Source organism: Coregonus clupeaformis, chromosome 34 (genome assembly GCF_020615455.1).
Source record: "Coregonus clupeaformis isolate EN_2021a chromosome 34, ASM2061545v1, whole genome shotgun sequence".
NCBI classification, from domain to species: domain Eukaryota; kingdom Metazoa; phylum Chordata; class Actinopteri; order Salmoniformes; family Salmonidae; genus Coregonus; species Coregonus clupeaformis.
In genome coordinates, this window is record NC_059225.1 from 16110385 (window position 1) to 16133916 (window position 23532).

Below are 23532 nucleotides of genomic sequence, written 5' to 3' on the forward strand. Positions count from 1 at the left end.
GCCATTCTACCAAATCTGTAGTTCTTCTAGCAGGCCTGTAGCTCTTCCAGCAAGCCTGTAGCTCTTCCAGCAGGCCTGTAGCTCTTCCAGCAGGCCTGTAGCTCTTCCAGCAGGCCTGTAGCTCTTCCAGCAGGCCTGTAGCTCTTCTAGCAGGTCTCTAGCAGGTCTGTAGCTCTTCTAGCAGGTCTCTAGCAGGTCTGTAGCTCTTCTAGCAGGTCTCTAGCAGGTCTGTAGCTCTTCTAGCAGGTCTCTAGCAGGTCTGTAGCTCTTCAGGAAGGTATGTAGGTCTTGGACCAGGTTTCTAGTAGCGCTTCAGGACGGTCTGTAGCTTTTCAACCAAGTTTGTAGCTCTATCCAAAGGCCTTCAGTTGCCTTTGAAGGCTCCTAGTCTTCCAGAAGCCTTCTACCTTCACAGGAGGTCATGTTTGATAGTTGTGCAGAGAGTCTGGGAGTTGTGATCCTCCGTCTGATCCACAACTCATATCCCCTCTCTCTATAATTATATTCCCTTCTTCCTCGATCCCGCTTGTGTTGCTCGGTCACATTGATTAGTGCCAGTGTGGAGTGTGCATTAATTAATGTTGAGAGGCTGTGGCTGCTTTCTTGCATTCTCACTCTTTCACTAGCTATCTCTGTCTTTCTTGCTCTCTCTCTTTTCGGCTCCCTTTCTTTGTCTCTTTCCCCCCTCTTCTCTCGCTCTTGCCGTCTGTATCCCTTGTTCTTTCTCCCTCCACCTCTCTCTCTCTCTCTCTCTCTCTCTATTTCTCTCTCTATTTATCTCTATCTCTAGCTCTCAGGTCTGTGCCAAGGGTTTGATGCTGGGGAGGAGGAGGGGGGGCAACACATAACAGAGTCTTTTTTTGTGGGTGTTTTAATTTGGATAGGGAACTCATTGATGCGCGGAGCACGGCACAAACCCATTTCCACCAAGCTGAGGGGAGAGGGAGGACAGCCAAAGCTGTCAGAAGGGGAAATTCAACTTGGCTCCTCTGTATTTCTAAGCTCAATAGGCAGCAATAGACTCAGAACTGGAAAGCCTTGAATGATGACCTACCCTTTTCATTCAAGTATAGAGGTCAATGTTTGTTGTTTTTTTACTTCAATTTGTTTTGGATATCATATATATATATATAACATTTTTTGTTGTTGTTGTAAGGATATATCTGTAAGAACTCACATATAAAAGAAGCCACCTTGCTTCGACTTCGGGCGAACATGTGCAATACTTCTATTTGATTGTCAGATTTCAAGTGGATTCCTGTGTGTGTAACACATCACTAGAGTCAATACAGAAGTTGCTGAGCTGAAGTTTTAGTCCATCCTTTTTTTTCGTCTATAGTTTTTCCCCTACTTCCTGTTATCTCAGGAGTATTGCTCTTTCCAGTATAGGATCATTTACAGGGTGGGCTTCCATCGCTAGAATCAGCTGGGATTTCCTGTGTGTGTGGTGTGTCTACTTGCCTGCCGGCATGAGCTCTACTGCTCGTGTGTGTGTGTGTGTTTGCATACGTGCTTCCCTGTGTGGAGTGTGCACTGTGTGGAGTGTGCACTGTGTGGAGTGTGCACTGTGTGGAGTGTGCACTGTGTGGAGTGTGCACTGTGTGGAGTGTGCACTGTGTGGAGTGTGCACTGTGTGGAGTGTGCACTCCCATGAGTGCTGGTGTGTGTTTTTGTGTGTGGGGTTTTATTCTAGCTCCTTGGCACGTTTATGTTGTGTAAATGAGGCCACGGTGCTTCGTTTCCTTGAACCAGGCCAACCCCCCCCCCCCCGCCCCATGGACTTGCTTTGAGACAGGCAGGGGGACATTTGTGGGAAGGTTTTAAGCTGGATTTCAGTTTACTGTATATTTTTATGTACAACGTAAAATGTGATATGCCGTACAGTTTTGTGGAAATGGAAAAGAGCGAACAGCGTGGCTGTGTAATATTATACTGACGGGTTATCAGCAAAACCATCTGAGTAAGAAAGCCTACGGAGCGAAACGTGAAAACAAAATGTGGCACAGTGTCCTCCTCCTTTATTGAAGCATCTTGCCCTTTTCAATTCATGGGCTTACATACTTTGATTTCCGTTGTGTTTATGTGAAATATGGCAGTTGGGGGGTACTTGGCTGTTGTAAGAGGATAGAGAGGCTTACCACTACACCGATTGTTAATATTGCTGCTAGATTAGGAAGATGTGCCAGAGCACGGATATGCTTCATCTTCTTCCTCCGCACGATATTAAATACTTAAACTTCCTCCGTGCTCCAGTATTCTGAGTCAATCGCTCCGGAGACTGTTCTGACTTACTGTCTAGTGGTCCAATATGACCTGCATGGTGATTTAGTGGTCCAATATCAGTGGCGTAAAGTACTTAAGTAAAATACTTTAAAGTACTACTTAAGTCGTTTCTGTGGGTATCTGTACTCTACTATTTATATTTTAGACTTTTACTCCACTACATTCCTAAAGAATAAGACAACCAAATTCAAGTCTGCTAGGACTGGCACTATAGGTTCTTCTTAAGTTGTGCCCTCCCTAGAGGCGTGGCGACATTAAGAGCCAATGGTTGCATGTTATTATTGTTGATGGCTGTGAGCAGGAAGTCTTCTCAAATGATGTCTTATTGCTTAGTCTACCTTTTTAATGGATCATGTGTAGAATGGGATGGGGTTGCTTAGAAAGTCGGGCAGTATGACAATATTTGTGGTCATGTCACACGTTTATGATGCAAGCAGCAAAGAAAGTCTCTGTACTGTCACATGGAGCAGACAATCTCTCCCAATTCAATCCCCCTTTCAATCTCTCTGACATTGGCCTGTGTTGGGTTCAGCCTAACTATTGAGCTCCATTTGTTTCTGAGCATACTGTATTCACAAGCATGTGCTTGAAGATGGCATGATCATGTTCTTTTCAATGTCTATGAATGTATTGAACTCATACATCACCATTCCCTTGCATCCTCATTCTCCACACACAGTGTACATAATCTACTTTAATCTCTCTCTCTCTCAAAACCTATCTTTTGCACACTGACACTTTTTAAAGTTGTCTCATGCTTAAGGGAATGCTATTTGTTTCAATAAAAAGTGCTTGACACAGGGTTTGGGACAAATGTAAACATGAGATGGATAAAAACACAGGAAACGAGTGGAGAGCGAAAAATCAAACCCACGGCTCTGATATATTATTAATCGGCCCGAAATGATTTAGCTTTGCAAAACAAAAAAGGAAAAAGGCCTCTCAGTGATTGTGTTATTGAGCCTAATTATATAGCATCTCGCCGATTAGCTCATTAAACAAACTAAAGATCTCCCTGTGACGATTTAATATGAAATTCCCTAACGACTGTCACTGTGTTTATCTCGACAGCAGTGACGGCGCGCTGTCATGCTGACATAATCATAACTTGTTTTGTAAACACGCCAACAAGCGACGCAGCTGCCATGGCAACTGGCAGCCCTGACACTGGATAGTGTGCAGTTGTGGATTGACTGTTGCAGAGTGCTTGACTAGGCGTGGCGTTTTTAGAGACCGTGGATGTGCAAACACACAATGTCTTGTCTTCTGTCAGACTATTGAACTAGACCCGTTTCTTGCAGACATCAATATTGAATCTTATCGTTGTCCACAATCTCCCTTTTACTTTTGATTAGAATATATTTCCAATTTGAATCGTGCTGCATCTCCAAATTGAGGTGAATTCAACTTACCTCTCATGTATAGGATCTGTCCCAAATGTCTCATATCTCGCTGGTTTCTTGGCTGTTTTATAAAAAATGCCTGTCTGTGTCATGTGTTCCCATTTTATTTTGTTGTTGCTTGGTTTGCTTTGTTTGACATTTGCATTTGGCTGTTGCATTTACTGCATTTTGCCCTCCTCTCCACTCCCAACTTCTCTTCCTCGCTACCCCCCACCCCTCCTCCCTCCTCTCCACTCCCAACTTCTCTTCCTCGCTACCCCCACCCCTCCTCCCTCCTCTCCACTCCCAACTTCTCTTCCTCGCTACCCCCCACCCCTCCTCCCTCCCCTCTACCCCCCACCCCTCCTCCCTCCCCTCTACCCCTCCTCCCTCCTCTCCACTCCCAACTTCTCTTCCTCGCTACCCCCACCCCTCCTCCCTCCTCTCCACTCCCAACTTCTCTTCCTCGCTACCCCCCACCCCTCCTCTCCACTCCCAACTTCTCTTCCTCGCTACCCCCCACCCCTCCTCCCTCCCCTCTACCCCCACCCCTCCTCCCTCCCTCTACCCCCCCACCCCTCCTCTCCACTCCCAACTTCTCTTCCTCGCTACCCCCCACCCCTCCTCCCTCCTCTCCACTCCCAACTTCTCTTCCTCGCTACCCCCCACCCCTCCTCCCTCCCCTCTACCCCCACCCCTCCTCCCTCCCCTCTACCCCTCCTCCCTCCTCTCCACTCCCAACTTCTCTTCCTCGCTACCCCCCCCCCCTCCTCCCTCCTCTCCACTCCCAACTTCTCTTCCTCGCTACCCCCCACCCCTCCTCTCCACTCCCAACTTCTCTTCCTCGCTACCCCCCACCCCTCCTCCCTCCCCTCTACCCCCCTCCCCGCCTCCCTCCCCTCTACCCCTCCTCCCTCCTCTCCACTCCCAACTTCTCTTCCTCGCTACCCCCCACCCCTCCTCCCTCCTCTCCACTCCCAACTTCTCTTCCTCGCTACCCCCCCACCCCTCCTCTCCACTCCCAACTTCTCTTCCTCGCTACCCCCCCACCCCTCCTCCCTCCCCTCTACCCCCCCACCCCTCCTCCCTCCCCTCTACCCCCACCCCTCCTCTCCACTCCCAACTTCTCTTCCTCGCTACCCCCCACCCCTCCTCCCTCCTCTCCACTCCCAACTTCTCTTCCTCGCTACCCCCCCCACCCCTCCTCTCCACTCCCAACTTCTCTTCCTCGCTACCCCCCCACCCCTCCTCCCTCCCCTCTACCCCCACCCCTCCTCCCTCCCCTCTACCCCTCCTACCTCCTCTCCACTCCCAACTTCTCTTCCTCGCTACCCCCCACCCCTCCTCCCTCCTCTCCACTCCCAACTTCTCTTCCTCGCTACCCCCCCACCCCTCCTCTCCACTCCCAACTTCTCTTCCTCGCTACCCCCCACCCCTCCTCCCTCCCCTCTACCCCAACCCCTCCTCCGTCCCCTCTACCCCCAACCCCTCTTCCTCTCTTCCTCCCTCCTCCCCTCTACCCCCTACCCCTCCCCCCTCCTCCCCTCTACCCCAACCCCTCCTCCGTCCCCTCTACCCCCAACCCCTCTTCCTCTCTTCCTCCCTCCTCCCCTCTACCCCCTACCCATCCCCTCTCCTCCCCTCTACCCCAACCCCTCTTCCCCTCTACCCCCACCCCCTCCTCCCCACTCCCAACACCTCTTCCTCTACCCCCCACCCCTCCTCCCCACTCCCAACACCTCTTCCTCTACCCCTCCCCCTCTCCCAACCCCTCTTCCTCTCTACCCCCCACCCCTCCTCCCTCCTCCCCTCTACCCCATCCCTCTTCTCCACTCACCCTCTCTCCTCCCCCACTCCCAACCACTCTTCCTCTCTACCCCCCACCCCCACTCCTCCTCCCTCCTCCCCACTCCCAACCACTCTTCCTCTCTACCCCCCACCCCTCCTCCCTCCTCCCCACTCCCAACCCCTCTTCCTCTCGAACCCCACCCCACCCCTCCTCCCCCATCAGGGAGCATGGAGTAACCATAGGGCAGCGAGCCCCCCCTCTTGGTCCCAGCAGGACCCCTTGGAGGGGGGGTGGGACGGCCTACAAACCAAGCAGCTGCAAGAGGCGCCCGTCTGGAGCATGAGAGTGGTAAATGGAGTGCTTATGATGTCCATGTCCAACCCCCCCCTTCCCCCTCCACCTGCCTTTCACTCAGTGGTTTAGCCTGGCCAGGTGAGGACAGGTTAGGATGTGACACGGCACACACACTTTGCCACCTGCAGAGATGTACGGAAGGGAAAACATAGTTTTAGCAAATTTTTATGAATGGCGTTTATTATTCTATAAATTAGCTTTGTTAGCATTTAGTGTTGTTACCATTGCCAGAATGACAGGAATACCTGACTGATTGTGGCGTGACACAAACGTGAAGCAGAGCTCAATCCAGCCTGGGTTTCCAGGCTACCCCTCATCCCCCTGTCTGTCACCCCCACCGCAACCCTTTAGTCCTGACATTGTGACAGGAATCCACTTTGACGCTAACGCTCCGCAACAAGCCTCCTCAGTCAGTCAGTAACTGATAGGTGTTATGAAGGTGGACTCCTGTGGGAAGGACTATCAGTTGTTCCTGTGTCAACACTCCATTAACTGGCTGGCTTTGGCAAAGGCCTCTCTTTATAAGTTTATATAAAACTTGCCACAGACTTCCTGATTTGAAGGACTGACTCGAAAGGGTGGGGGAACCATAATTAAGAGTGACTTTAGTGTCCATGGGGAGATGGAAAAGGGACATGACCTAAAAAAAATTATCTCTCGCTCTCCCTCAGGCTTTTGTCATCCATATATTATAAAGCAACACAAACATTATTTAGCAGGCAGTAGTGCTGAGAGATTAGTGCTTTTTGAGGTCGTTTTGGTTCGATTATTTAAAAAAAATCAAAAAAAAAATCGGTTTCAATAAAATGTTTTTATTATGAAATAAAGACGTTACAATGATTTAGAGCTTTTTAATGGATATTCCAAAGCCAAAAATAGTGACCATTCAATTGTCAGGTCCACATTAGGTAGACATCAATAGAAAAATATGAAATAAAATATTTAAGTTGTGTGTATCTCATCTCTACTCAGGTAGTAGCAGTCAGCCAGCCAGGTGTATATAATGATGAGATGTTCGTGTCTCCGCCCTAACAATGGGAGTCGTTGTCCCAAAGGCGGGAAGGCAGGCGCAAAATCTTAGGTCCAAAATAAGCCCATAGAAACACATTGGGATTATTTTGGACCGATTTTGGCAAGAGTGAAATCTCTCGCTTCGCCTCTTCCTCGCTGATCCGTCTCTGAGCCAGCAAAAACTGCCGCAATGGATTATGGTCATTATAGGTAAAAACCACGTTTCTGCCCCGTGTAGCTCAGTTGGTAGAGCATGGCGTTTGCAACGCCAGGGTTGTGGGTTCGATTCCCACGGGGGGCCAGTATGAAAGATGTATGCACTCACTAACTGTAAGTCGCTCTGGATAAGAGCGTCTGCTAAATGACTAAAATGTAAATGTAATATTTGCTTAATGAAAACTACAACTCCCGTCCACCCAGCGTCCCACATAGTTCTTGACATGATTTCTCATATTTCTCGTGAATAATTTGATGTATCTCTAGAGAAACAGCGCGATGGGCTCATATTTTTTATTTGTTTTAACTAAATGGAATTCAAGTAATTGAACCGACGTTGGTCAATTAGTTGTTTAATAACCCCAAAAAAAGGACAAAAATAATATGTTGGTTAATCGCTCAGCATTAAAAGGTGGGCCATTTTTATGTCTCTTCATGCAGTATGAAGAACGTTTGAGGTAGCATACGCTACTGTACCTGTAGACTTCCAGTCATTGCACTAATGCTAGTGAGCATTGGCTTGCGAAACTACCTCGAACTTCCTTCATACTGCACTCAGAGACATACATTTTTTATCCACGAGTTCATCTGACTCTGGGTATGTAGAAAAATGTAATTGTCAGAATCTTGCAGTTTAATTCTCTGTATGCTAATGTTCCCATTTTGAATTTGCTTGACAGTAAATGCATCTGGGATGTTAATATTGTGTGTATCGGTGGGGAATTCCTTTAGGGTTTACTTTAGACTGCAGTAGATGCAGGAGTGTGTTTTGTGAAATGTGTTTATTCTTCGTCAGTGAGAAGACGCGTGGTTGGCTGATGACATGTTATGTCTTTCCCTCCACTTCCCTCTCTCTCCTTCCTCTTTCCCTCATCTAACTGTTTCCCTCCTCTCTGTCTCTCTCCCCTTCTCTCTCTCTCTCTCTCTCTCTCTCTCTCTCTCTCTGTCTGTCTGTCTCTCTCCTCCCCCTCTCCCCCCTGTCTTGCTCTCTCCACACGCTCTCTCCTCCATCTCTCCCTCTTTTTCCCACACAGGGTCGTGGTTCAGGCTTCCCTGGAAGGCGGAGGCCCCGGGGGGCCAACCTGTCTGGGCGTGGGGGCCGCGGACGCTCCCGGGGACTCAAGGCCTACACCAGCTTTGCCGTGACCCCTGGGGTACGAGTCCTTGCCCCCCCCACCCTGCCCCCCCCCATCTACTGCCTCCCTAAACCCCTCCTTCTCTCCCCTCTTCTGCATACATGAATAAAACAGTGGCCAAATGTGCTTAGCTTAGCCCAGAGAGCGCTGTCATAATAGCAAGAGCAGTGCAATCAAGCTTGGGAAAGCTTTTGGCATGAGGGGTAGAAATGCTATTTTATACAGAGCAGTGGGCAGGGCACTGACATGTTTTTGCCTCTCACTAAAAACTGTGGGTGGTTGATTGGGAAAATGTGTCCAACATGGATTTATATACTGTCCAACGTGGATTTATATACTGTACATTGTGGGTCAATGCTGTATTGAGTGTACGAGCTAGATAATTAGATTTTAGGTGAGAGCGCACACACACACACACACACACACACACAACCTTACACCCTTACACCCTCTCCCTCCAAGCAAACATGTCTCTACCTGGTTGAGTGTTATTGGAATCCTATATGGTAGGTAGGTAGGCAGGCATTAAGTAAGACTGTATTCAGATCTGCTGCAGCCAGCCACTAGGCAGCATGCTTGTTGACACGCGGGCGTCATGGTAATGCTGATCTACTGAACCCTGCTGCGTGTTTGTCCCTGTGGGTGACATGATAATATATCGACACAGTCTGGAGGTGTGACATCTAGTCACATGAGAACTGCTTCCATATCCTAGACCTAGATCCGGCTTATTCCTGGAAGATGTTTTCTACCTCAATTGAAAAATACTGTACGGGACAAGGCACACTTTCTTTTTTTTTTTATCTCAGTGTTACAAATTTTGCACGCAATCTTACCATGGGTTTTAATTTCAAAAGACGAACATTCATTTGTTTTCTAATCTGTTAATTAACCGCTGCTTGTGTGTGTGTGTGTGTCTTGGTGTGTGTCCAGGCCAGTTTTGTGGAGCAGCCGTACGTGGTGGAGGAGGAGAGCACAATGCATAACACTGTGGTCATGTTCTCAACCACAGACCACTTCACTCTCAGACAGGTCAGTTCCAACATACACTCTATATACAAAAGTATGTGGACACCCCTTCAAATTAGTGGATTCGGCTATTTCAGCCACACCGTTGCTGACAGGTGTATAAAATTGAGCACACAGCCATGCAATCTTCATAGACAAACATTGGCAGTAGAATGGCCTAACTGAAGTTCTCAGTGACTTTCAACGTGGCACTGTCATAGGATGCAATCTTTCCAACAAGTCAGTTCGTATAATTTCTGCCCTGCTAGAGCTACCCCGGGTCAACTGTAAGTGCTGTTATTGTGAAGTGGAAACGTCTAGGAGCAACAACTGCTCAGCTGCGAATTGGTAGGCCACACAAGCTCATAGAACGGGACCGCTGACTGCTGAAGCGTGTAGCGCGTAAAAATCCTCTGTCCTCAGTTGCAACACTCACTACCGAGTTCCAAACTGCCTCTGGAAGCAACGTCAGCACAAGACCTGTTGGTTGGGAGCTTCAGGAAATGGGTTTCCATGGCCGTGCACAAAGCGAGGTCCATACTGAAATGGTTTGTCGAGATTGGTGTGGAAGAACTTGACTGGCCTGCACAGAGCCCTGACCTAAACCCCATCGAACACCTTTGGGATGAATTGGAACGCCGACTGCGAGCCAGGCCTAATCGCCCAACATCAGTGCCCAACCTCACTAATGCTCTTGTAGCTGAATGGAAGCAAGTCCCTGCAGCAATGTTCCAACATCTAGCGGAAAGCCTTCCCAGAAGAGTGGAGGCTGTTATAGCAACAAAGAGGGGACCGACTCCATATTAATGCCCATGATTTTGGAATGAGATGTTCGACGAGCAGGTGTCCACATACCTTTGGTCATGCAGTGTACCTCACTAAAACGATAGAGAATTGACACTTTGTGCTGTCAGAGTCCTAGCTTATGTGTCTCTGTGTTGCTTAAAGCATCTTAACTCCCCTCACTGTCTCGCTACTGTCAAATCCTGTTTGTCTTCCTTAGAAAAGGCTCTGTATAGCAGTGGTGGCTGGTGACTTAAATGAATAAGGAGGACAATATGACTCTTCCTCCCTGGCCAATTCTCCTCTGCTGTATAGGCCTAAAGCCTGTTAACAATGTCTCAGATACCCAAATACTGTACTGTACATATCTGAATATACATGCTGATGAACAAATACCCCAGCAATGAGAGACAATGACACATAAAATATGCATTTTGTATAATGATGATGCTATGATACTCTCCTCTTGGTCTTGTTGTACAGCCTGTTCACTACTCTCCTCTTGGTCTTGTTGTACAGCCTGTTCACTACTCTCCTCTTGGTCTTGTTGTACAGCCTGTTCACTACTCTCCTCTTGGTCTTGTTGTACAGCCTGTTCACTACTCTCCTCTTGGTCTTGTTGTACAGCCTGTTCACTACTCTCCTCTTGGTCTTGTTGTACAGCATGTTCACTACTCTCCTCTTGGTCTTGTTGTACAGCATGTTCACTACTCTCCTCTTGGTCTTGTTGTACAGCCTGTTCACTACTCTCCTCTTGGTCTTGTTGTACAGCCTGTTCACTACTCTCCTCTTGGTCTTGTTGTACAGCATGTTCACTACTCTCCTCTTGGTCTTGTTGTACAGCATGTTCACTAGTCTCATCTTTCCTCCTTTTTCCCTGGTTTGCATCTGTACCGTTTTGGAAGTCATGACCTCTCTCTACATGCATGTACACGAAGGCATACACACTCGCATACATACACACATACACACCTAAGACATAAATGAGTCGTGCTGTGCGGTAAGGCTCTTAAGAGATGCTGAGTCGTGGAAGACAAAAGCACCACTGGTCACGCTACTTGTTATTGCGTGAGCGTTGTGTGCCGGGGAAAGTGTCTACATTATTGTTGGGAAATGTAACGGTCTTGTTTTTTCTCCTTTTTCTCTTTTCTTTCCCCCACGACTTATACACTCCTTTTCCCTCCGCATCCTTTTCTCTCACTCCCCTGCTCCCTCAATATTTTCCCCTTTCTCCCTCTTTCTTTCCCTCTCTACCTCTCCCTCCCTCCTTCACCCTCCCTCCCTTTTCCCCTCTGTACTTTCCTTTCTTTCTCTATTCCCCATTCCCCCTCTCTTCCCCCCTCTCCCCCTCCCACAGGACATGTGTGTGGTGTGTGGGAGTTTTGGCCAGGGGGCAGAGGGCAGGTTGCTGGCCTGCTCTCAGTGTGGCCAGTGTTACCATCCCTTCTGTGTCAACATCAAGGTGAGATAGAGACAGTTGTTTAGCATCATCTCTTGTTTTGTTGATTATTGTGTGTTAAAAATATATTTTGTATTTCATATTCAAAAGGATTTAGATAGATAGAGTTCGGAAAGTATTCAGACCCCTTGACTTTTTCCACATTTTTCTACGTTAGTCTATATAAATAAATGTTTTCCTTATTCTAAAATTAATTAAATAAATGTTTTCCCTCATCAATCTACACACAATACCCCATAATGACAAAGCGAAAACAGGTTTGTAGATTTTTTTTGCAAATGTATTAAAAATGAAAAACAGAAATACCTTATTTCCATAAGTATTCAGACCCTTTGCTATGAGACTCGAAATTGAGCTTGGGTGCATCCTGTTTCCATTGATCATCCTTGAGATGTTTCTACAACTTGATTGGAGTCCACCTGTGGTAAATACAATTGATTGGACATGATTTGGAAAGGCACACACCTGTCTATATAAGGTCCCACGGTTGACAGTGCATGTCAGAGCAAAAACCGAGCCATGAGGTCAAAGGACTTGTCTGTAGAGCTCTGAGACAGGATTGTGTTGAGGCACAGATCTGGGGAAGGGTACCAAAACATCTCTGTGGAGATGGGAGAACCTTCCAGAAGGACAACCATCTCTGCAGCACTCCACCAATCAGGCCTTTATGGTAGAGTGGCCAGACGGAAGCCACTCCTCAGTAAAAGGCACATGACAGCCCGCTTGGAGTTTGCCAAAAGACACGTGAAGGACTCTCAGACCATGAGAGACAATATTCTCTGGTCTGATGAAACCAAGATTGAACTCTTTGGCCTGAATGCCAAGCGTCATGTCTGGAGGAAACCTGGCACCATCCCTACGGTGAAGCATGGTGGTGGCAGCATCATGCTGTGGGGATGTTTTTCAGCGGCAGGGACTGGGAAACTAGTCAGGATCGAGGGGAAGATGAACAGAGCAAAGTACAGAGAGATCCTTGATGAAAACCTGCTCCAGAGCGCTCAGGACCTCCGACTGGGGCAAAGGTTCACCTTCCAACAGGACAACGACCCTAAGCACACAGCCAAGACAACGCAGGAGTGGCTTCGGGACAAATCTCTGAATGTCCTTGAGTGGCCCAGCCAGAGCCCGGCTTGAACCTGATCGAACATCTCTGAAGAGACCTGAAAATAGCTTTGCAGCGACGCTCCCCATCCAACCCGACAGAGCTTGAGAGGATCTGCAGAGAAGAATGGGAGAAACTCCCCAAATACAGGTGTGCTAAGCTTGTAGCGTCATATCCAAGAAGACTCTAGGCTGTAATCCCTGCCAAAGGTGCTTTTTTGTCCATTTTAGAATAAGGCTGTAACGTAACAAAATGTGAATAAAGTCAAGGGGTTTGAATACTTTCCAAATGCACTGTAGATAGATATTTAAATAGGTTTTGGGATCAAAAGAGGTGATTTAACATCAATACATCACATCAATTGTTAATTTTACCTTACAAAAAGGGTTGAGAATTGATTAAAAATAATTAAACAAAGAAGAATCTCCCATTGTGCACCCCTTCCACGTTTCATTTGAATGGTTCTTCTCCCTATTAGTTGCGTTCGAACTTGGTCATTAACTTCTGCTACAGTATTAAGATCACCTTCGATAATGACCGTGTACCCTACGCATAAAAGTTCCACCACAGACGTTCCGTTCCGTCTTTTGTTTTTGCATTACCTGTAGATGGTGAGGAGTGACGTCGTTTGACAGTTTGAGTAGTCGTGCTGGCTGTCTTAGAAGGGAACGGAGGCAGGGGGGGGCTTTCTTTCCCATCTCTAAAAGATCATACCCAACCGACCAATGACGTATAAAAACACTGAATATGTCTCTGTATGTCAGTGAATAATGTACAGTATAGAATCTCTGTCTGAAAGCCATATGGCCATCAACTTATTGTACCAGTGTTAGATGCTAAGTGACTAAGAATGGTTTCAATATGTAAGAAGAAAAACATGGCAGACTCACTGAGTCAGCAATGAGATGGTGACTGATAGTTATTTTTCGACCAAAGTTTTTAGTTTCGGTTACGTAAGCATGTGGCTGTTCCTCTTCCATTCCCATGACACTTTTAGGTCCCAGGAAACTCCTCTGAGTGTCGTGCGTGTGCGTGCATAGCTTAGTTGTAGTGTAGCTGCCAGGTGATCCCCTACAGATAGTATTAGGCTCTGTGTCGACCTCCCAAAGCAGCTTTGAGCTGAGGTGTCAAATAGATACTGGGATGATTAAGAGGTTTCACTTTAAGCGCCTTGTGTGGATTCTCTTGATGGACTTATGGCCAAGCCTTATCGTCGCACCGCTACCCCCTCTGGCAGACAAACAACATGAAATGCTGTGCATCCACTAGGACCTAAGCCAGTTTCCTTTGATATACAGTGCATTCGGAAAGTATTCAGACCCCTTCACTTTTTCCACATGTTGCTATGTTACAGCCTACACACAATACCCCATAATGACAAAGCGAAAACAGGTTTTTAGAATTTTTTTGCAAATGTATATAAAAAAAAAAAAGAATACCTTATTACATAAGTATTCAGACCCTTTGCTATGAGACTCGAAATTGAGCTCAGGTGCATCCTGTTTCCATTGATCATCCTTGAGATGTTTCTACAACTTGATTTGGAGTCCACCTGTGGTAAATTCAATTGATTGGGCATGGTTTGGAAAGGCACACACCTGTCTATATAAGGTCTCACGGTTGACAGTGCATGTCAGAGCAAAAACCAAGCCATGAGGTCGAAGGAATTGTCCGTATAATTCAGAGACAGGATTGTGTCGAGGCACAGATCTGGGGAAGGGTACCAAAACATTTCTGCAGCATTGAAGGTCCCCAAGAAAGACAGTGGCCTCTATCATTCTTAAATTGAATACGTTTGGAACCACCAAGACTTCCTAGAGCTGGTCGCCCGGCCAAACTGATCAATCGGGGGAGAAGGGCCTTGGTCATAGAGGTGACCAAGAACCCGATGATCACTCTGACAGAGTTCCAGAGTTCCTCAAAAAATGATGAGTACCTGGCACCATCCCTACGGTGAAGCATGGTGGTGGCAGTATCATGCTGTGGGGATGTGTTTTTGCTTTGGCTTTTTAAAAACATAATCCATTTTAGAATAAAGCTGTACCGTCACAAAATGTGGAAAAAGTCAAGGGGTCTGAATACTTTCCGAATGCACTGTAGGGTGTCGTTCCTGCAAATAACACCTCAACCAGTCGCCACTCCAAGCCGCCTTGTCATAGTTCATTGTAGTTGGAACAAAGCCTTTTCAATTAAATCAATAGTATGTTAAGCAGTTTTTTTGCTGATGTCTATTTTGCCTCCTCAATGTATTCAGTAAAGTCACCCTGAAATATATAGATTGTACCCCCCCACCCCCCCCTTATAATCTCTCCCCCTAAAAATAAAAGATCTCACTCAGTAATGGGAGCCTATCAGACACACTTGTTTTCTTCAAAATCACGCCTGCCTCTGCCAACCAATCGCTCCTAGGCCAGCTAATACACAGTGATTAACCTGATTGATGTTAGCAGCACCGCAGCGCACCGGTGGAAGCTAATGGACGGGAATGATGGAGATGCAGTTATTGACGGCCCACGCTAGCTAGCGAAATGGCTAATTGCCCTCGGCAGCCAAGCCACATGCTCAGCAGCACTCAGTGTGACTGTGAATTTCACTCACGGCTATTCACATTGGCTTCTTGGTTGTACTTTTTATTTATTGTTATTTTACAAGGCTAGTAAAAGGACCATTTACCTGTTATTGACAACATGTTGAGAATAAGTATTTTGTGTCAGCCGTTTCAGTCTACCGGTTCCAATGGAAACGGTGGCTTACTGTAGATAGTAATTGGGTCATGATATTGGTTAACTGTTTTCTGTGCAATCTCTAAATACCTGACCCAGAGTCCTTGACTAAAAAGCCATTTTAATGAAGATATCCATTGACCATGCTTTTAAGTCCAGGACTAGTCAAAATCTGGGTGGCTAGGTTATGCAAGTGAAAATCGTTGGACCAACGTCAGCTTGTTATGTGGTATTCCATGGTATCTGTTGTTTGGCTTTCAGCACATGATGAGAGGAGGAGGAGTGGGGGAGGAGGGTCTTTCTCTATTTTGATTGATCCTCCCTCCCCATGGTTTATTTAAGCAATAAGGCCTGAGGGGGTGTGGCATATGGCCAATATACCACGGCTAAGGGCTGCTCTTTGCACTATGCAACGCGGAGTGCCTGGATACAGCCCCTTAGTCGTGGTATATTGGCCATATACCATAAACCCCAGAGGTGCCTTATTACTAATTAGAACAGTAAAAATACATGTTTTTTCATACCCGTGGTATACCACGGCTTTCAGTCAATCAGCATTCAGGGCTCGAACCACCCAGTTTATAATGGCTAATAAATACCAGTGCTGACAAGTAGCTCAGTAATGACCTTTAACTTCTCTGGAAGATGTGCTGCTGAACATTCGAGTTTGGATTATTTCCCTGCAATGTAAATATATAACACAAAACTATTAGTCAATATGTTCCATTGAAATTAACCTTAAAGGGGATTCCTATACCTGCTGTGCCCCTTTAACCCCTCCCTAACCTTTGCCCTTTGTGCCACCAGATCTCCCGGGTGGTGCTGAGTAAAGGCTGGCGCTGTCTGGAGTGCACGGTGTGCGAGGCGTGCGGCCAGGCCAGCGACCCGGGCCGTCTGCTGCTGTGTGATGACTGTGACATCAGTTACCACACCTACTGCCTGGACCCTCCCCTGCAGACGGTGCCCAAGGGCAGCTGGAAGTGCAAGTGGTGTGTATAAGCTGTGACGGCTGTCACTCACGGAGCACAGCCAAACAGAGCATCAGAGCTTGTCTGGCTGCGCGAATGAAGCGGTGAAATGTTTTCAGAACATGACTTGTTTTTATTGTTGGTTTGTCACTCTTCTTTCCCTTAGTACCTCATCTGTTGATATGGCTCCATCTCTATAATGTACCTTCTCATCCACGTTTCTGTATGGTCCCTCCCCCTCACACTGATCTGTAGCAGCGCTTTATGGGATTTCCCCCATATCAGGTGTAACGTCAGTCCCTAATCCCCAGTCAAACAACGCTCTGTTGACACTGCAGCGAGACACATTCATTCAGGACTTTCCTTGGAGCCCCGCCAGTGACATATTTATTTGTAGGGCAGCTCTTTTCATGGTGGATGATCCATACAAACACACACACACACACTTCAGTAACTGGAGTCGGTTATTTTAGTATTTATAGTAGGTGTGTGTGTCAGTTTACCCTCAGGTTTGTTTGGATGAACAGTATTTCTGAGTGTGTGAGATACATTATCTTTGGACACGTCTGTGTTGGAATGTATGCTAGATATGCTGTGAGTCGCTGCGGTTGTGTGTGTATATTTCACCCTTGCTGAATCTCACCCCCTCTCGCCACCCTCTCTCCCCCTGCCATAGGTGTGTCTCCTGTACCCAGTGTGGTGCCACCTCCCCTGGCCTGAGGTGTGACTGGCAGAACCATTACACCCTGTGCGGCCCCTGTGGCAGCCTGGCATCATGCCCGATGTGCACGCGTAGCTACCGCGAGGACGAGCTCATCGTGCAGTGCCGCCAGTGTGACAGGTGGGCAGCGCTCTCTCTCCCTCTGTCAGGCCAGGTGCCAGCCGAGAATGATTGGGTGGCACTAGGGCCTGACAACACTGTAGACATGGCATGCTGGCATCCAGCGTTCAGTTTGACGAAGACAACAGTCCAAAGATTTACTACGGTTTAATTTAGTAATCGTAAGGCTTGAGGGGCCGGAACGTATGGTTGCTGTGGCAACTGGGTTAATGCATGTCGGAATCTGTGTGTGTGTGTGTGTGTGTGTGTGTGTGTGTGTGTGTGTGTGTGTGTGTGTGTGTAGGTAAGAGCTTGTTTATGTGTCTTTGTACATCTGTGGATCTGTGTTTTTACACTTGTATATATTCATATTGCGTGACTACTTACACATTTATAAAGTCCAGGCATAAAGTGCGTCTGTAAATGTATCTGATCTTCTCCTTCCCATCTCAGGTGGATCCACGCGTGTTGCCAGGGCCTGAACACGGATGAGGAGGTGGAGAATGCAGCAGATGACGGCTTTGACTGCACCATGTGTCGAATGCACGCTCTGCCTTCACAGGGTAAGACTCCAGACCTAGCCCACACGCTATGAAAGCTATGTGTATGATAGTAAGGCCAATACCTTACAATAGGTATGTGGTGATGGCTATATAAAGTGTGTGTTAGTCTGCATCAGAAAAACAGGAACCAATTTGCTGGAAAGATGCTTTAAATAGACCCCTATGCACAATAGTTGATGACTAGTTGTTAAGTGATAATGCCAGAGAAGCTGGTGTTTGGAGGATGTATTGACACGGGTGTTTTTGGCACGGGTGTTTTTATACAACGGGTTACCAACATATTTAAATAATGATTTACATATTTTCATTAAAAACTTTATTTTTATTAATTTATTCATACTATTTCATCCTTCCACAAGATATAGTCCCGACACAAATCTAGGGTTGCTACCCAATCCAGCTGGTCGTTCGTTCTATCGGTTCGGTTGCCACAGATGCGACCCTGTCATTAAGTCTCGTTGTTCTGTATTTATGGACGCGACCCAGTCATTCATTCTAAATGTTCAATTGCCATACTGGCTGGCAACGTTCTTATCCCTTGCTTGCTAACGAGCCAACTATGACTAACTTACAGTCACGTCAAACGGTGCAGCCAGAATATCTACAAAGTAGTGACATTTATTTGGATACATCCATAACAATGAGCTAATGATGCGCAATTTCACCTGGCATCGAAAATGCGCTTTCTCGTCAGGACACTGTTGTTCAGAAGAGCTAGCCAACAGAGAGAATGATTTATTTCAGCTTTTATTTTTTTCATCACATTCCCAGTGGGTCAGAAATTTACATACACTCAATTAGTATTTGGTAGCATTGCCTTTAAATTGTTTAACTTGGGTCAAACGTTTCAGGTAGCCTTCCACAAGCTTCCCTGGGTGAATTTTGGCCCATTCCTCCTGACAGAGCTGGTGTAACGGAGTCAGGTTTGTAGGCCTCCTTGCTCGCACACGCTTTTTCAGTTCTGCCCACAAATTTTCTATAGGATTGAGGTCAGGGCTTTGTGATGGCCACTTCAATACCTTGACTTTGTTGCCCTTAAGCCATTTTGCCACAACTTTGGAAGTATGCTTGGGGTCATTGTCCATTTGGAAGACCCATTTGCGACCAAGCTTTAACTTCCTGACTGATGTCTTGAGATGTTGCTTCAATATATCCACATACTTTTCCTTCCTCATGATGCCATCTATTTTGTGCAGTGCACCAGTCCCTCCTGCAGCAAAGCACCCCCACAGCATGATGTTGCCACCCCCGTGCTTCACGGTTGGGATGGTGTTCTTCGGCTTGCAAGCCACCCCATTTTTCCTCCAAACATAATGATGGTCATTATGGCCAAACAGTTCTATTTTTGTTTCATCAGACCAGAGGACATTTCTCCAAAAAGTGCAATGTTTGTCCCATGTGCAGTTGCAAACCGTAGTCTGGCTTTTTTATGGCGGTTTTGGAGGAGTGGCTTCTTCCTTGCTGAGCGGCCTTGCAGGTTATGTCGATATAGGACTTGTTTTACTGTGGATATAGATACTTTTGTACCTGTTTCCTCCAGCATCTTCACAAGGTCCTTTGCTGTTGTTCTGGGATTGATTTGCACTTCTCGCACCAAAGTACGTTCATCTCTAGGAGACAGAACGCGTCTCCTTCCTGAGCGGTATGGTCCCATGGTGTTTATACTTGCGTACTATTGTTTGTACAGATGAACGTGGTACCTTCAGGCGTTTGGAAATTGCTCCCAAGGATGAACCAGACTCGTAGAGGTCTACAATTTTTCTTTTGATTTCTTTTGATTTTCCCATGATATCTAGCAAAGAGGCACTGGGTTTGAAGGTAGGCCTTGAAATACATCCACAGGTACACCTCCAATTGACTCAAATGATGTCAATTAGCCTATCTGAAGCTTCTAAAGCCATTACATCATTTTCAGGAATTTTCCAAGCTGTTTAAAGGCACAGTCAACTTAGTGTATTTAAACTTCTGACCCACTGGAATTGTGATACAGTGAATTATAAGTGAAATAATCTGTCTGTAAACAATTGTTGGAAAACTTACTTGTGTCATGCACAAAGTAGATGTCCTAACCGACAGTGGTTGAAAAACAAGTTTTAATGACTCCAACCTAAGTGTATGTAAACTTCCGACTTCAACTGTATCCATAAAAATTATGCTGATTCATGATTTCGACTGGCTGAGAAAAGCTGCCTGCCTGCCTGCCTGTCTGCCTGTCTGCCTCATCCCGACTCCTTACTATGCGACAGCTGGAGATGGAATTTGAATATTGGAACAGTGTTGCAAATGTCGGAGACACAGACAGCAAGGTTTATACAAATCTCCACTGTAGTCTAAAAGAAATGCGAGATAATGTCTATATGCTTTTTATAGTGGAGATCAAGTTTATAAATTGCCTGGCTAGGCTGATGAGACAGTGGATTGTGCAGTCAGATGGAACAGAGTACTGTAAATAGGCATTTTAACGCCGTAGATTTAGCCAGTACTTTTAAATGTACTGTAGTCTACAGTGTTCCCAAGCTCATCTCAATGAACCCAACCAGCTCCACTCAATTAGCCTAAAGGCATCCTCTATTCTGTTAATGGGACCAGCCTCAGCTAGTGGGCTGTTCATTACAACAGCAGATGGCTAGAATAAAAAATCAACCTGCAACCTGCTATCCTGCAATCTGATAATGATTGAAATTGGGAACAGATTTTACCTCTGAGAAAAGCGAGAAGGAGTGATGGAGTGATGGAGAAAGGGAGGTAGGGAGATAAATGGACATCCTTATTTGAATGATGGAATTATTGAAGGAACTCAATTAAATGATAATTGAGTTACATATTTAAGTGTTTATTCTTTACATTTGGTGGCAGCGTTGGGATCCAGTGCTCGCAGTTTGATGCATTTATTAAGGCAACAGTGTTCACTGCTGTTTTTGACTTCAATGCACTGAAATCGAAAGTCTGCAAATCCTATTCATAATGACTCATGACATTTTGCAAATTTGTAATGTCATCGTTTCAGGCAAAATGAAGGCCCTCCTGTCTGATGGCTGCGAGGCCCCGATGGTGACCCAGATTGTGACTAAAACGAGAGAACCAGGTAATCAAGCTCTACAGATCCAAATAACCCTGATAATAGTCACGGTTTATGAAGTGGTGTGAATCAAATGAATCATTACTTTCTGCAAATGTTGTAGCTCGTTGATAGTGTTGGACTACTGTAATAGCCAAAGTATGAGGACACAAGTATTTCACTATTTGTAAAAAAAAAAATATGGTAAGCACATATGCTTTTCGACGTGTACACGGTCGGCAGCATTTAGTTCACAATACTTAAAATACTTAATGGTTAGTGTACTCGAAGTCCTCGAGCTACATTGCTGCTTGTTTTTCTGCGATTGTCTAATGTTGTTGAAACCCTTAAATCGCCCTTTAGCCATTCAGAAGACATACACCCAGGACGGGGTGTGTCTGACAGAGTCAGGCCTGTGCCAGCTGCAGAGCCTGGTGGTGCCCTCTACGTCGACCCGCCGAGGACAGAACAGGCGGCCCAAGCCCAAGCTCAAGCTGAAGATCATCAACCAGAACAGCGTGGCTGTGCTCCAGACTCCATCGGACTCCCACTACTCAGAGCTGTCCCGGGACGGGTACATGGACAACAACCGAGGTAAAGATTTCTAGGGTTTCACGAATGGTTGGCTGCGGGTGCCCCACCTTGAGGGGTCCGGGGGCTCCAACCCTGAGAAGTCTAAAACATCAAGTTTTGTTTTAATTGAAAATGTAGTTTAATATGTTTGAACTGGGATGAGAAGATGCAGATATTGGAGCTCAATGGCCATTCACATTGGCCAGCACTGGAATATCTGGGCTATTTTCTGAGGATAGAGTTTTCAGTTAGATTTTCTTGGTATGACAAGGTATTCCTCATTGCTTTTTAATCAGAATGGTCAAAAGAAAGTGCGGATGTTTGCCAAGAAGCAACGTTTCAATCATCTCAATGTAGATGCACAGAAAATGTAAAAATTTAAAAATCATCCCTGCCTATTTGGGAAAAGCGAAGCAAAGGATGGATAGCAGCAGGCATGTAATGAATTTGACTAAGAGAGAAGAAAGTATTTGAAAACAGCAGTCAGCAAATCATACCTGAATTGGCATTTTGGTGATGAGAGGAGGCCGGCCGGGGCTAACTGAATTAATCCGCAGCTCATCCGTCAGAACTCTGCTCTCAGAGTGCAAGCAAGGGCTAATGATGAGGAATTAACCCTTTCCTGCTCCCTCTATATGTGGACATCTAGATTTAGCCCATTCCGAGAGGGATGGCTGCTGTACACATCACGTAAAGCTACGTTATAATGTAGCTATGACTGCACATGAGTTTATACATTTACATTTATGTCATTTAGCAGACGCTCTTATCCAGAGCGACTTACAGTTAGTGCAAACATTATTCTTTTTATTTTTATTTTCATACTGGCCCCCTGTGGGAATCTCGGGGGGCCAGTATGAAGAGCTGCTAGATAGATTAGATTCATCTTGGCGTGAAGAAGTCTATTTTAGCCTTTACAGTAGTGAACTAGGGTTGTGATCAGGTACTAGGGACTATTTTAGGACGTCTGTAGGTGTTATAGCCAACCACCATAAGTGCAGTACATGAACCTCATTGCATGAAGAAAAATTAGAGAAATAACAACCAAAAAGTCAGCCTTAGACTAATCATGCGTATATACAGTATGTATATTTGTGCAAGACCCAAATGTAAAGGATATATACATCAATCATTGAACAAATCCTGGAGATGCCACTCATTTGCATATATAATCTGAGAAATACTAAAGTGTTAAAAAGAGTTATCGCTAAGGGTTATTGCTAAGGGTTATCTCGAAAATGGTTTAAGTGGTTTGTTGGTAATTCCGCCACTTAATGTACGCCTCATCCAGAGGTCTTACTCAGACACCAGGCATATGAAGATGGCAGACCTTCCATCAAAGATACATTGAGGGTTTTGTGGGTCACCAGAATTATGTGTAGGGTCAGGGCATGTTCATTAAGCACCAAATGCGTACAATAGAGAGGGATTACTGAGACTTCAATTGCAAAAAGTGTTTTCGATTGCGTGTCCTAATGAACAAGACCTCGGTCTGTAGTCCTGGGTTTGGTGAAATGGTTCTGGTTTGGTCCTGGATTTGGTTCTGGATTTGGTCCTGGATTTGGTTGTGTTCCGTTCCAGAAGGGGACCTCATGATGGACTGTGACGTTAAGTCGGAGTCCAGCCCGGAACGGGAGCCTGTCTACGACAACGCCAAGGGGGCCGACGACGCCGACGGCAACAAGAAGAGGAAGAGGAAACCGTACCGGCCCGGTAGGTTAAAAACGTATTACATTTGGGGGTTAAAAACGTACATGTGTATTTTGGCTCACAGACGGCACAGCAAAAACTATGTAAAAAAACAAAAACAGTACATATGAGGCATCATTATAAAATGTAAGGGTCCCCTTCCATAGGTCAGCACAGAGCTTGGGTCAGTTTTGTCTCATAGGGGTTGAGGTTCAGATGAAGCTGATTTTAGAGCAGCTCTTAGGAACATCTTATGTGTAGCCCCATAAGAGAAAAGGGGATGAGGGGATGGATGGAGAGGGAGAGCAGGAAGGAGAGTGGTGGATGATGGTGCGGGGTAGAGGGATGGAGAGAGAGAGAGAGAGAGAGAGGGAGAGGAAGGTATGAAGGGAGAGCGAATGAATGGGGGAGCAGACTTATGGGAGATGGAAAGAGGATGTTGATAGGGATGAATGGACAGGGGGATGGAGAGTGGGAAGGAGAGTGGTGGCTGGAGGAAGAGCGAAGGAGTGAGGGATAGAGAGAGAGGGATGGAGGGAGAAAGGATGGTGGGAGCAGACTTATCCGAGAGGACAGCTCCACTGGACTGTTTGCAGGGCTGCAAACTCTCCGGAC

The 23532-nt window shown here is 46.2% G+C and overlaps 1 protein-coding gene across 9 annotated transcripts in view; it reads left to right on the forward strand.

Moving 5' to 3' along the window:
- The window catches only part of LOC121549477 (histone-lysine N-methyltransferase 2C), a 206558-nt gene that overhangs the window by 129552 nt on the left and 53474 nt on the right, over positions 1–23532 (forward strand). For 7 of the 9 annotated variants that reach the window (XM_045210464.1, XM_045210462.1, XM_045210465.1 and 4 more), the window contains exons 14-23: positions 5677–5802; positions 8070–8189; positions 9105–9203; positions 11320–11424; positions 16054–16235; positions 16891–17055; positions 17488–17597; positions 20605–20682; positions 21019–21249; positions 22810–22941. In XM_045210464.1, coding sequence (XP_045066399.1) covers positions 5677–5802; positions 8070–8189; positions 9105–9203; positions 11320–11424; positions 16054–16235; positions 16891–17055; positions 17488–17597; positions 20605–20682; positions 21019–21249; positions 22810–22941 — 1348 coding nt within the window. The remainder of the gene's footprint in view (positions 1–5676; positions 5803–8069; positions 8190–9104; positions 9204–11319; positions 11425–16053; positions 16236–16890; positions 17056–17487; positions 17598–20604; positions 20683–21018; positions 21250–22809; positions 22942–23532) is intronic. The other 2 variants (XM_045210463.1, XM_045210469.1) reach the window with 2 other exon arrangements.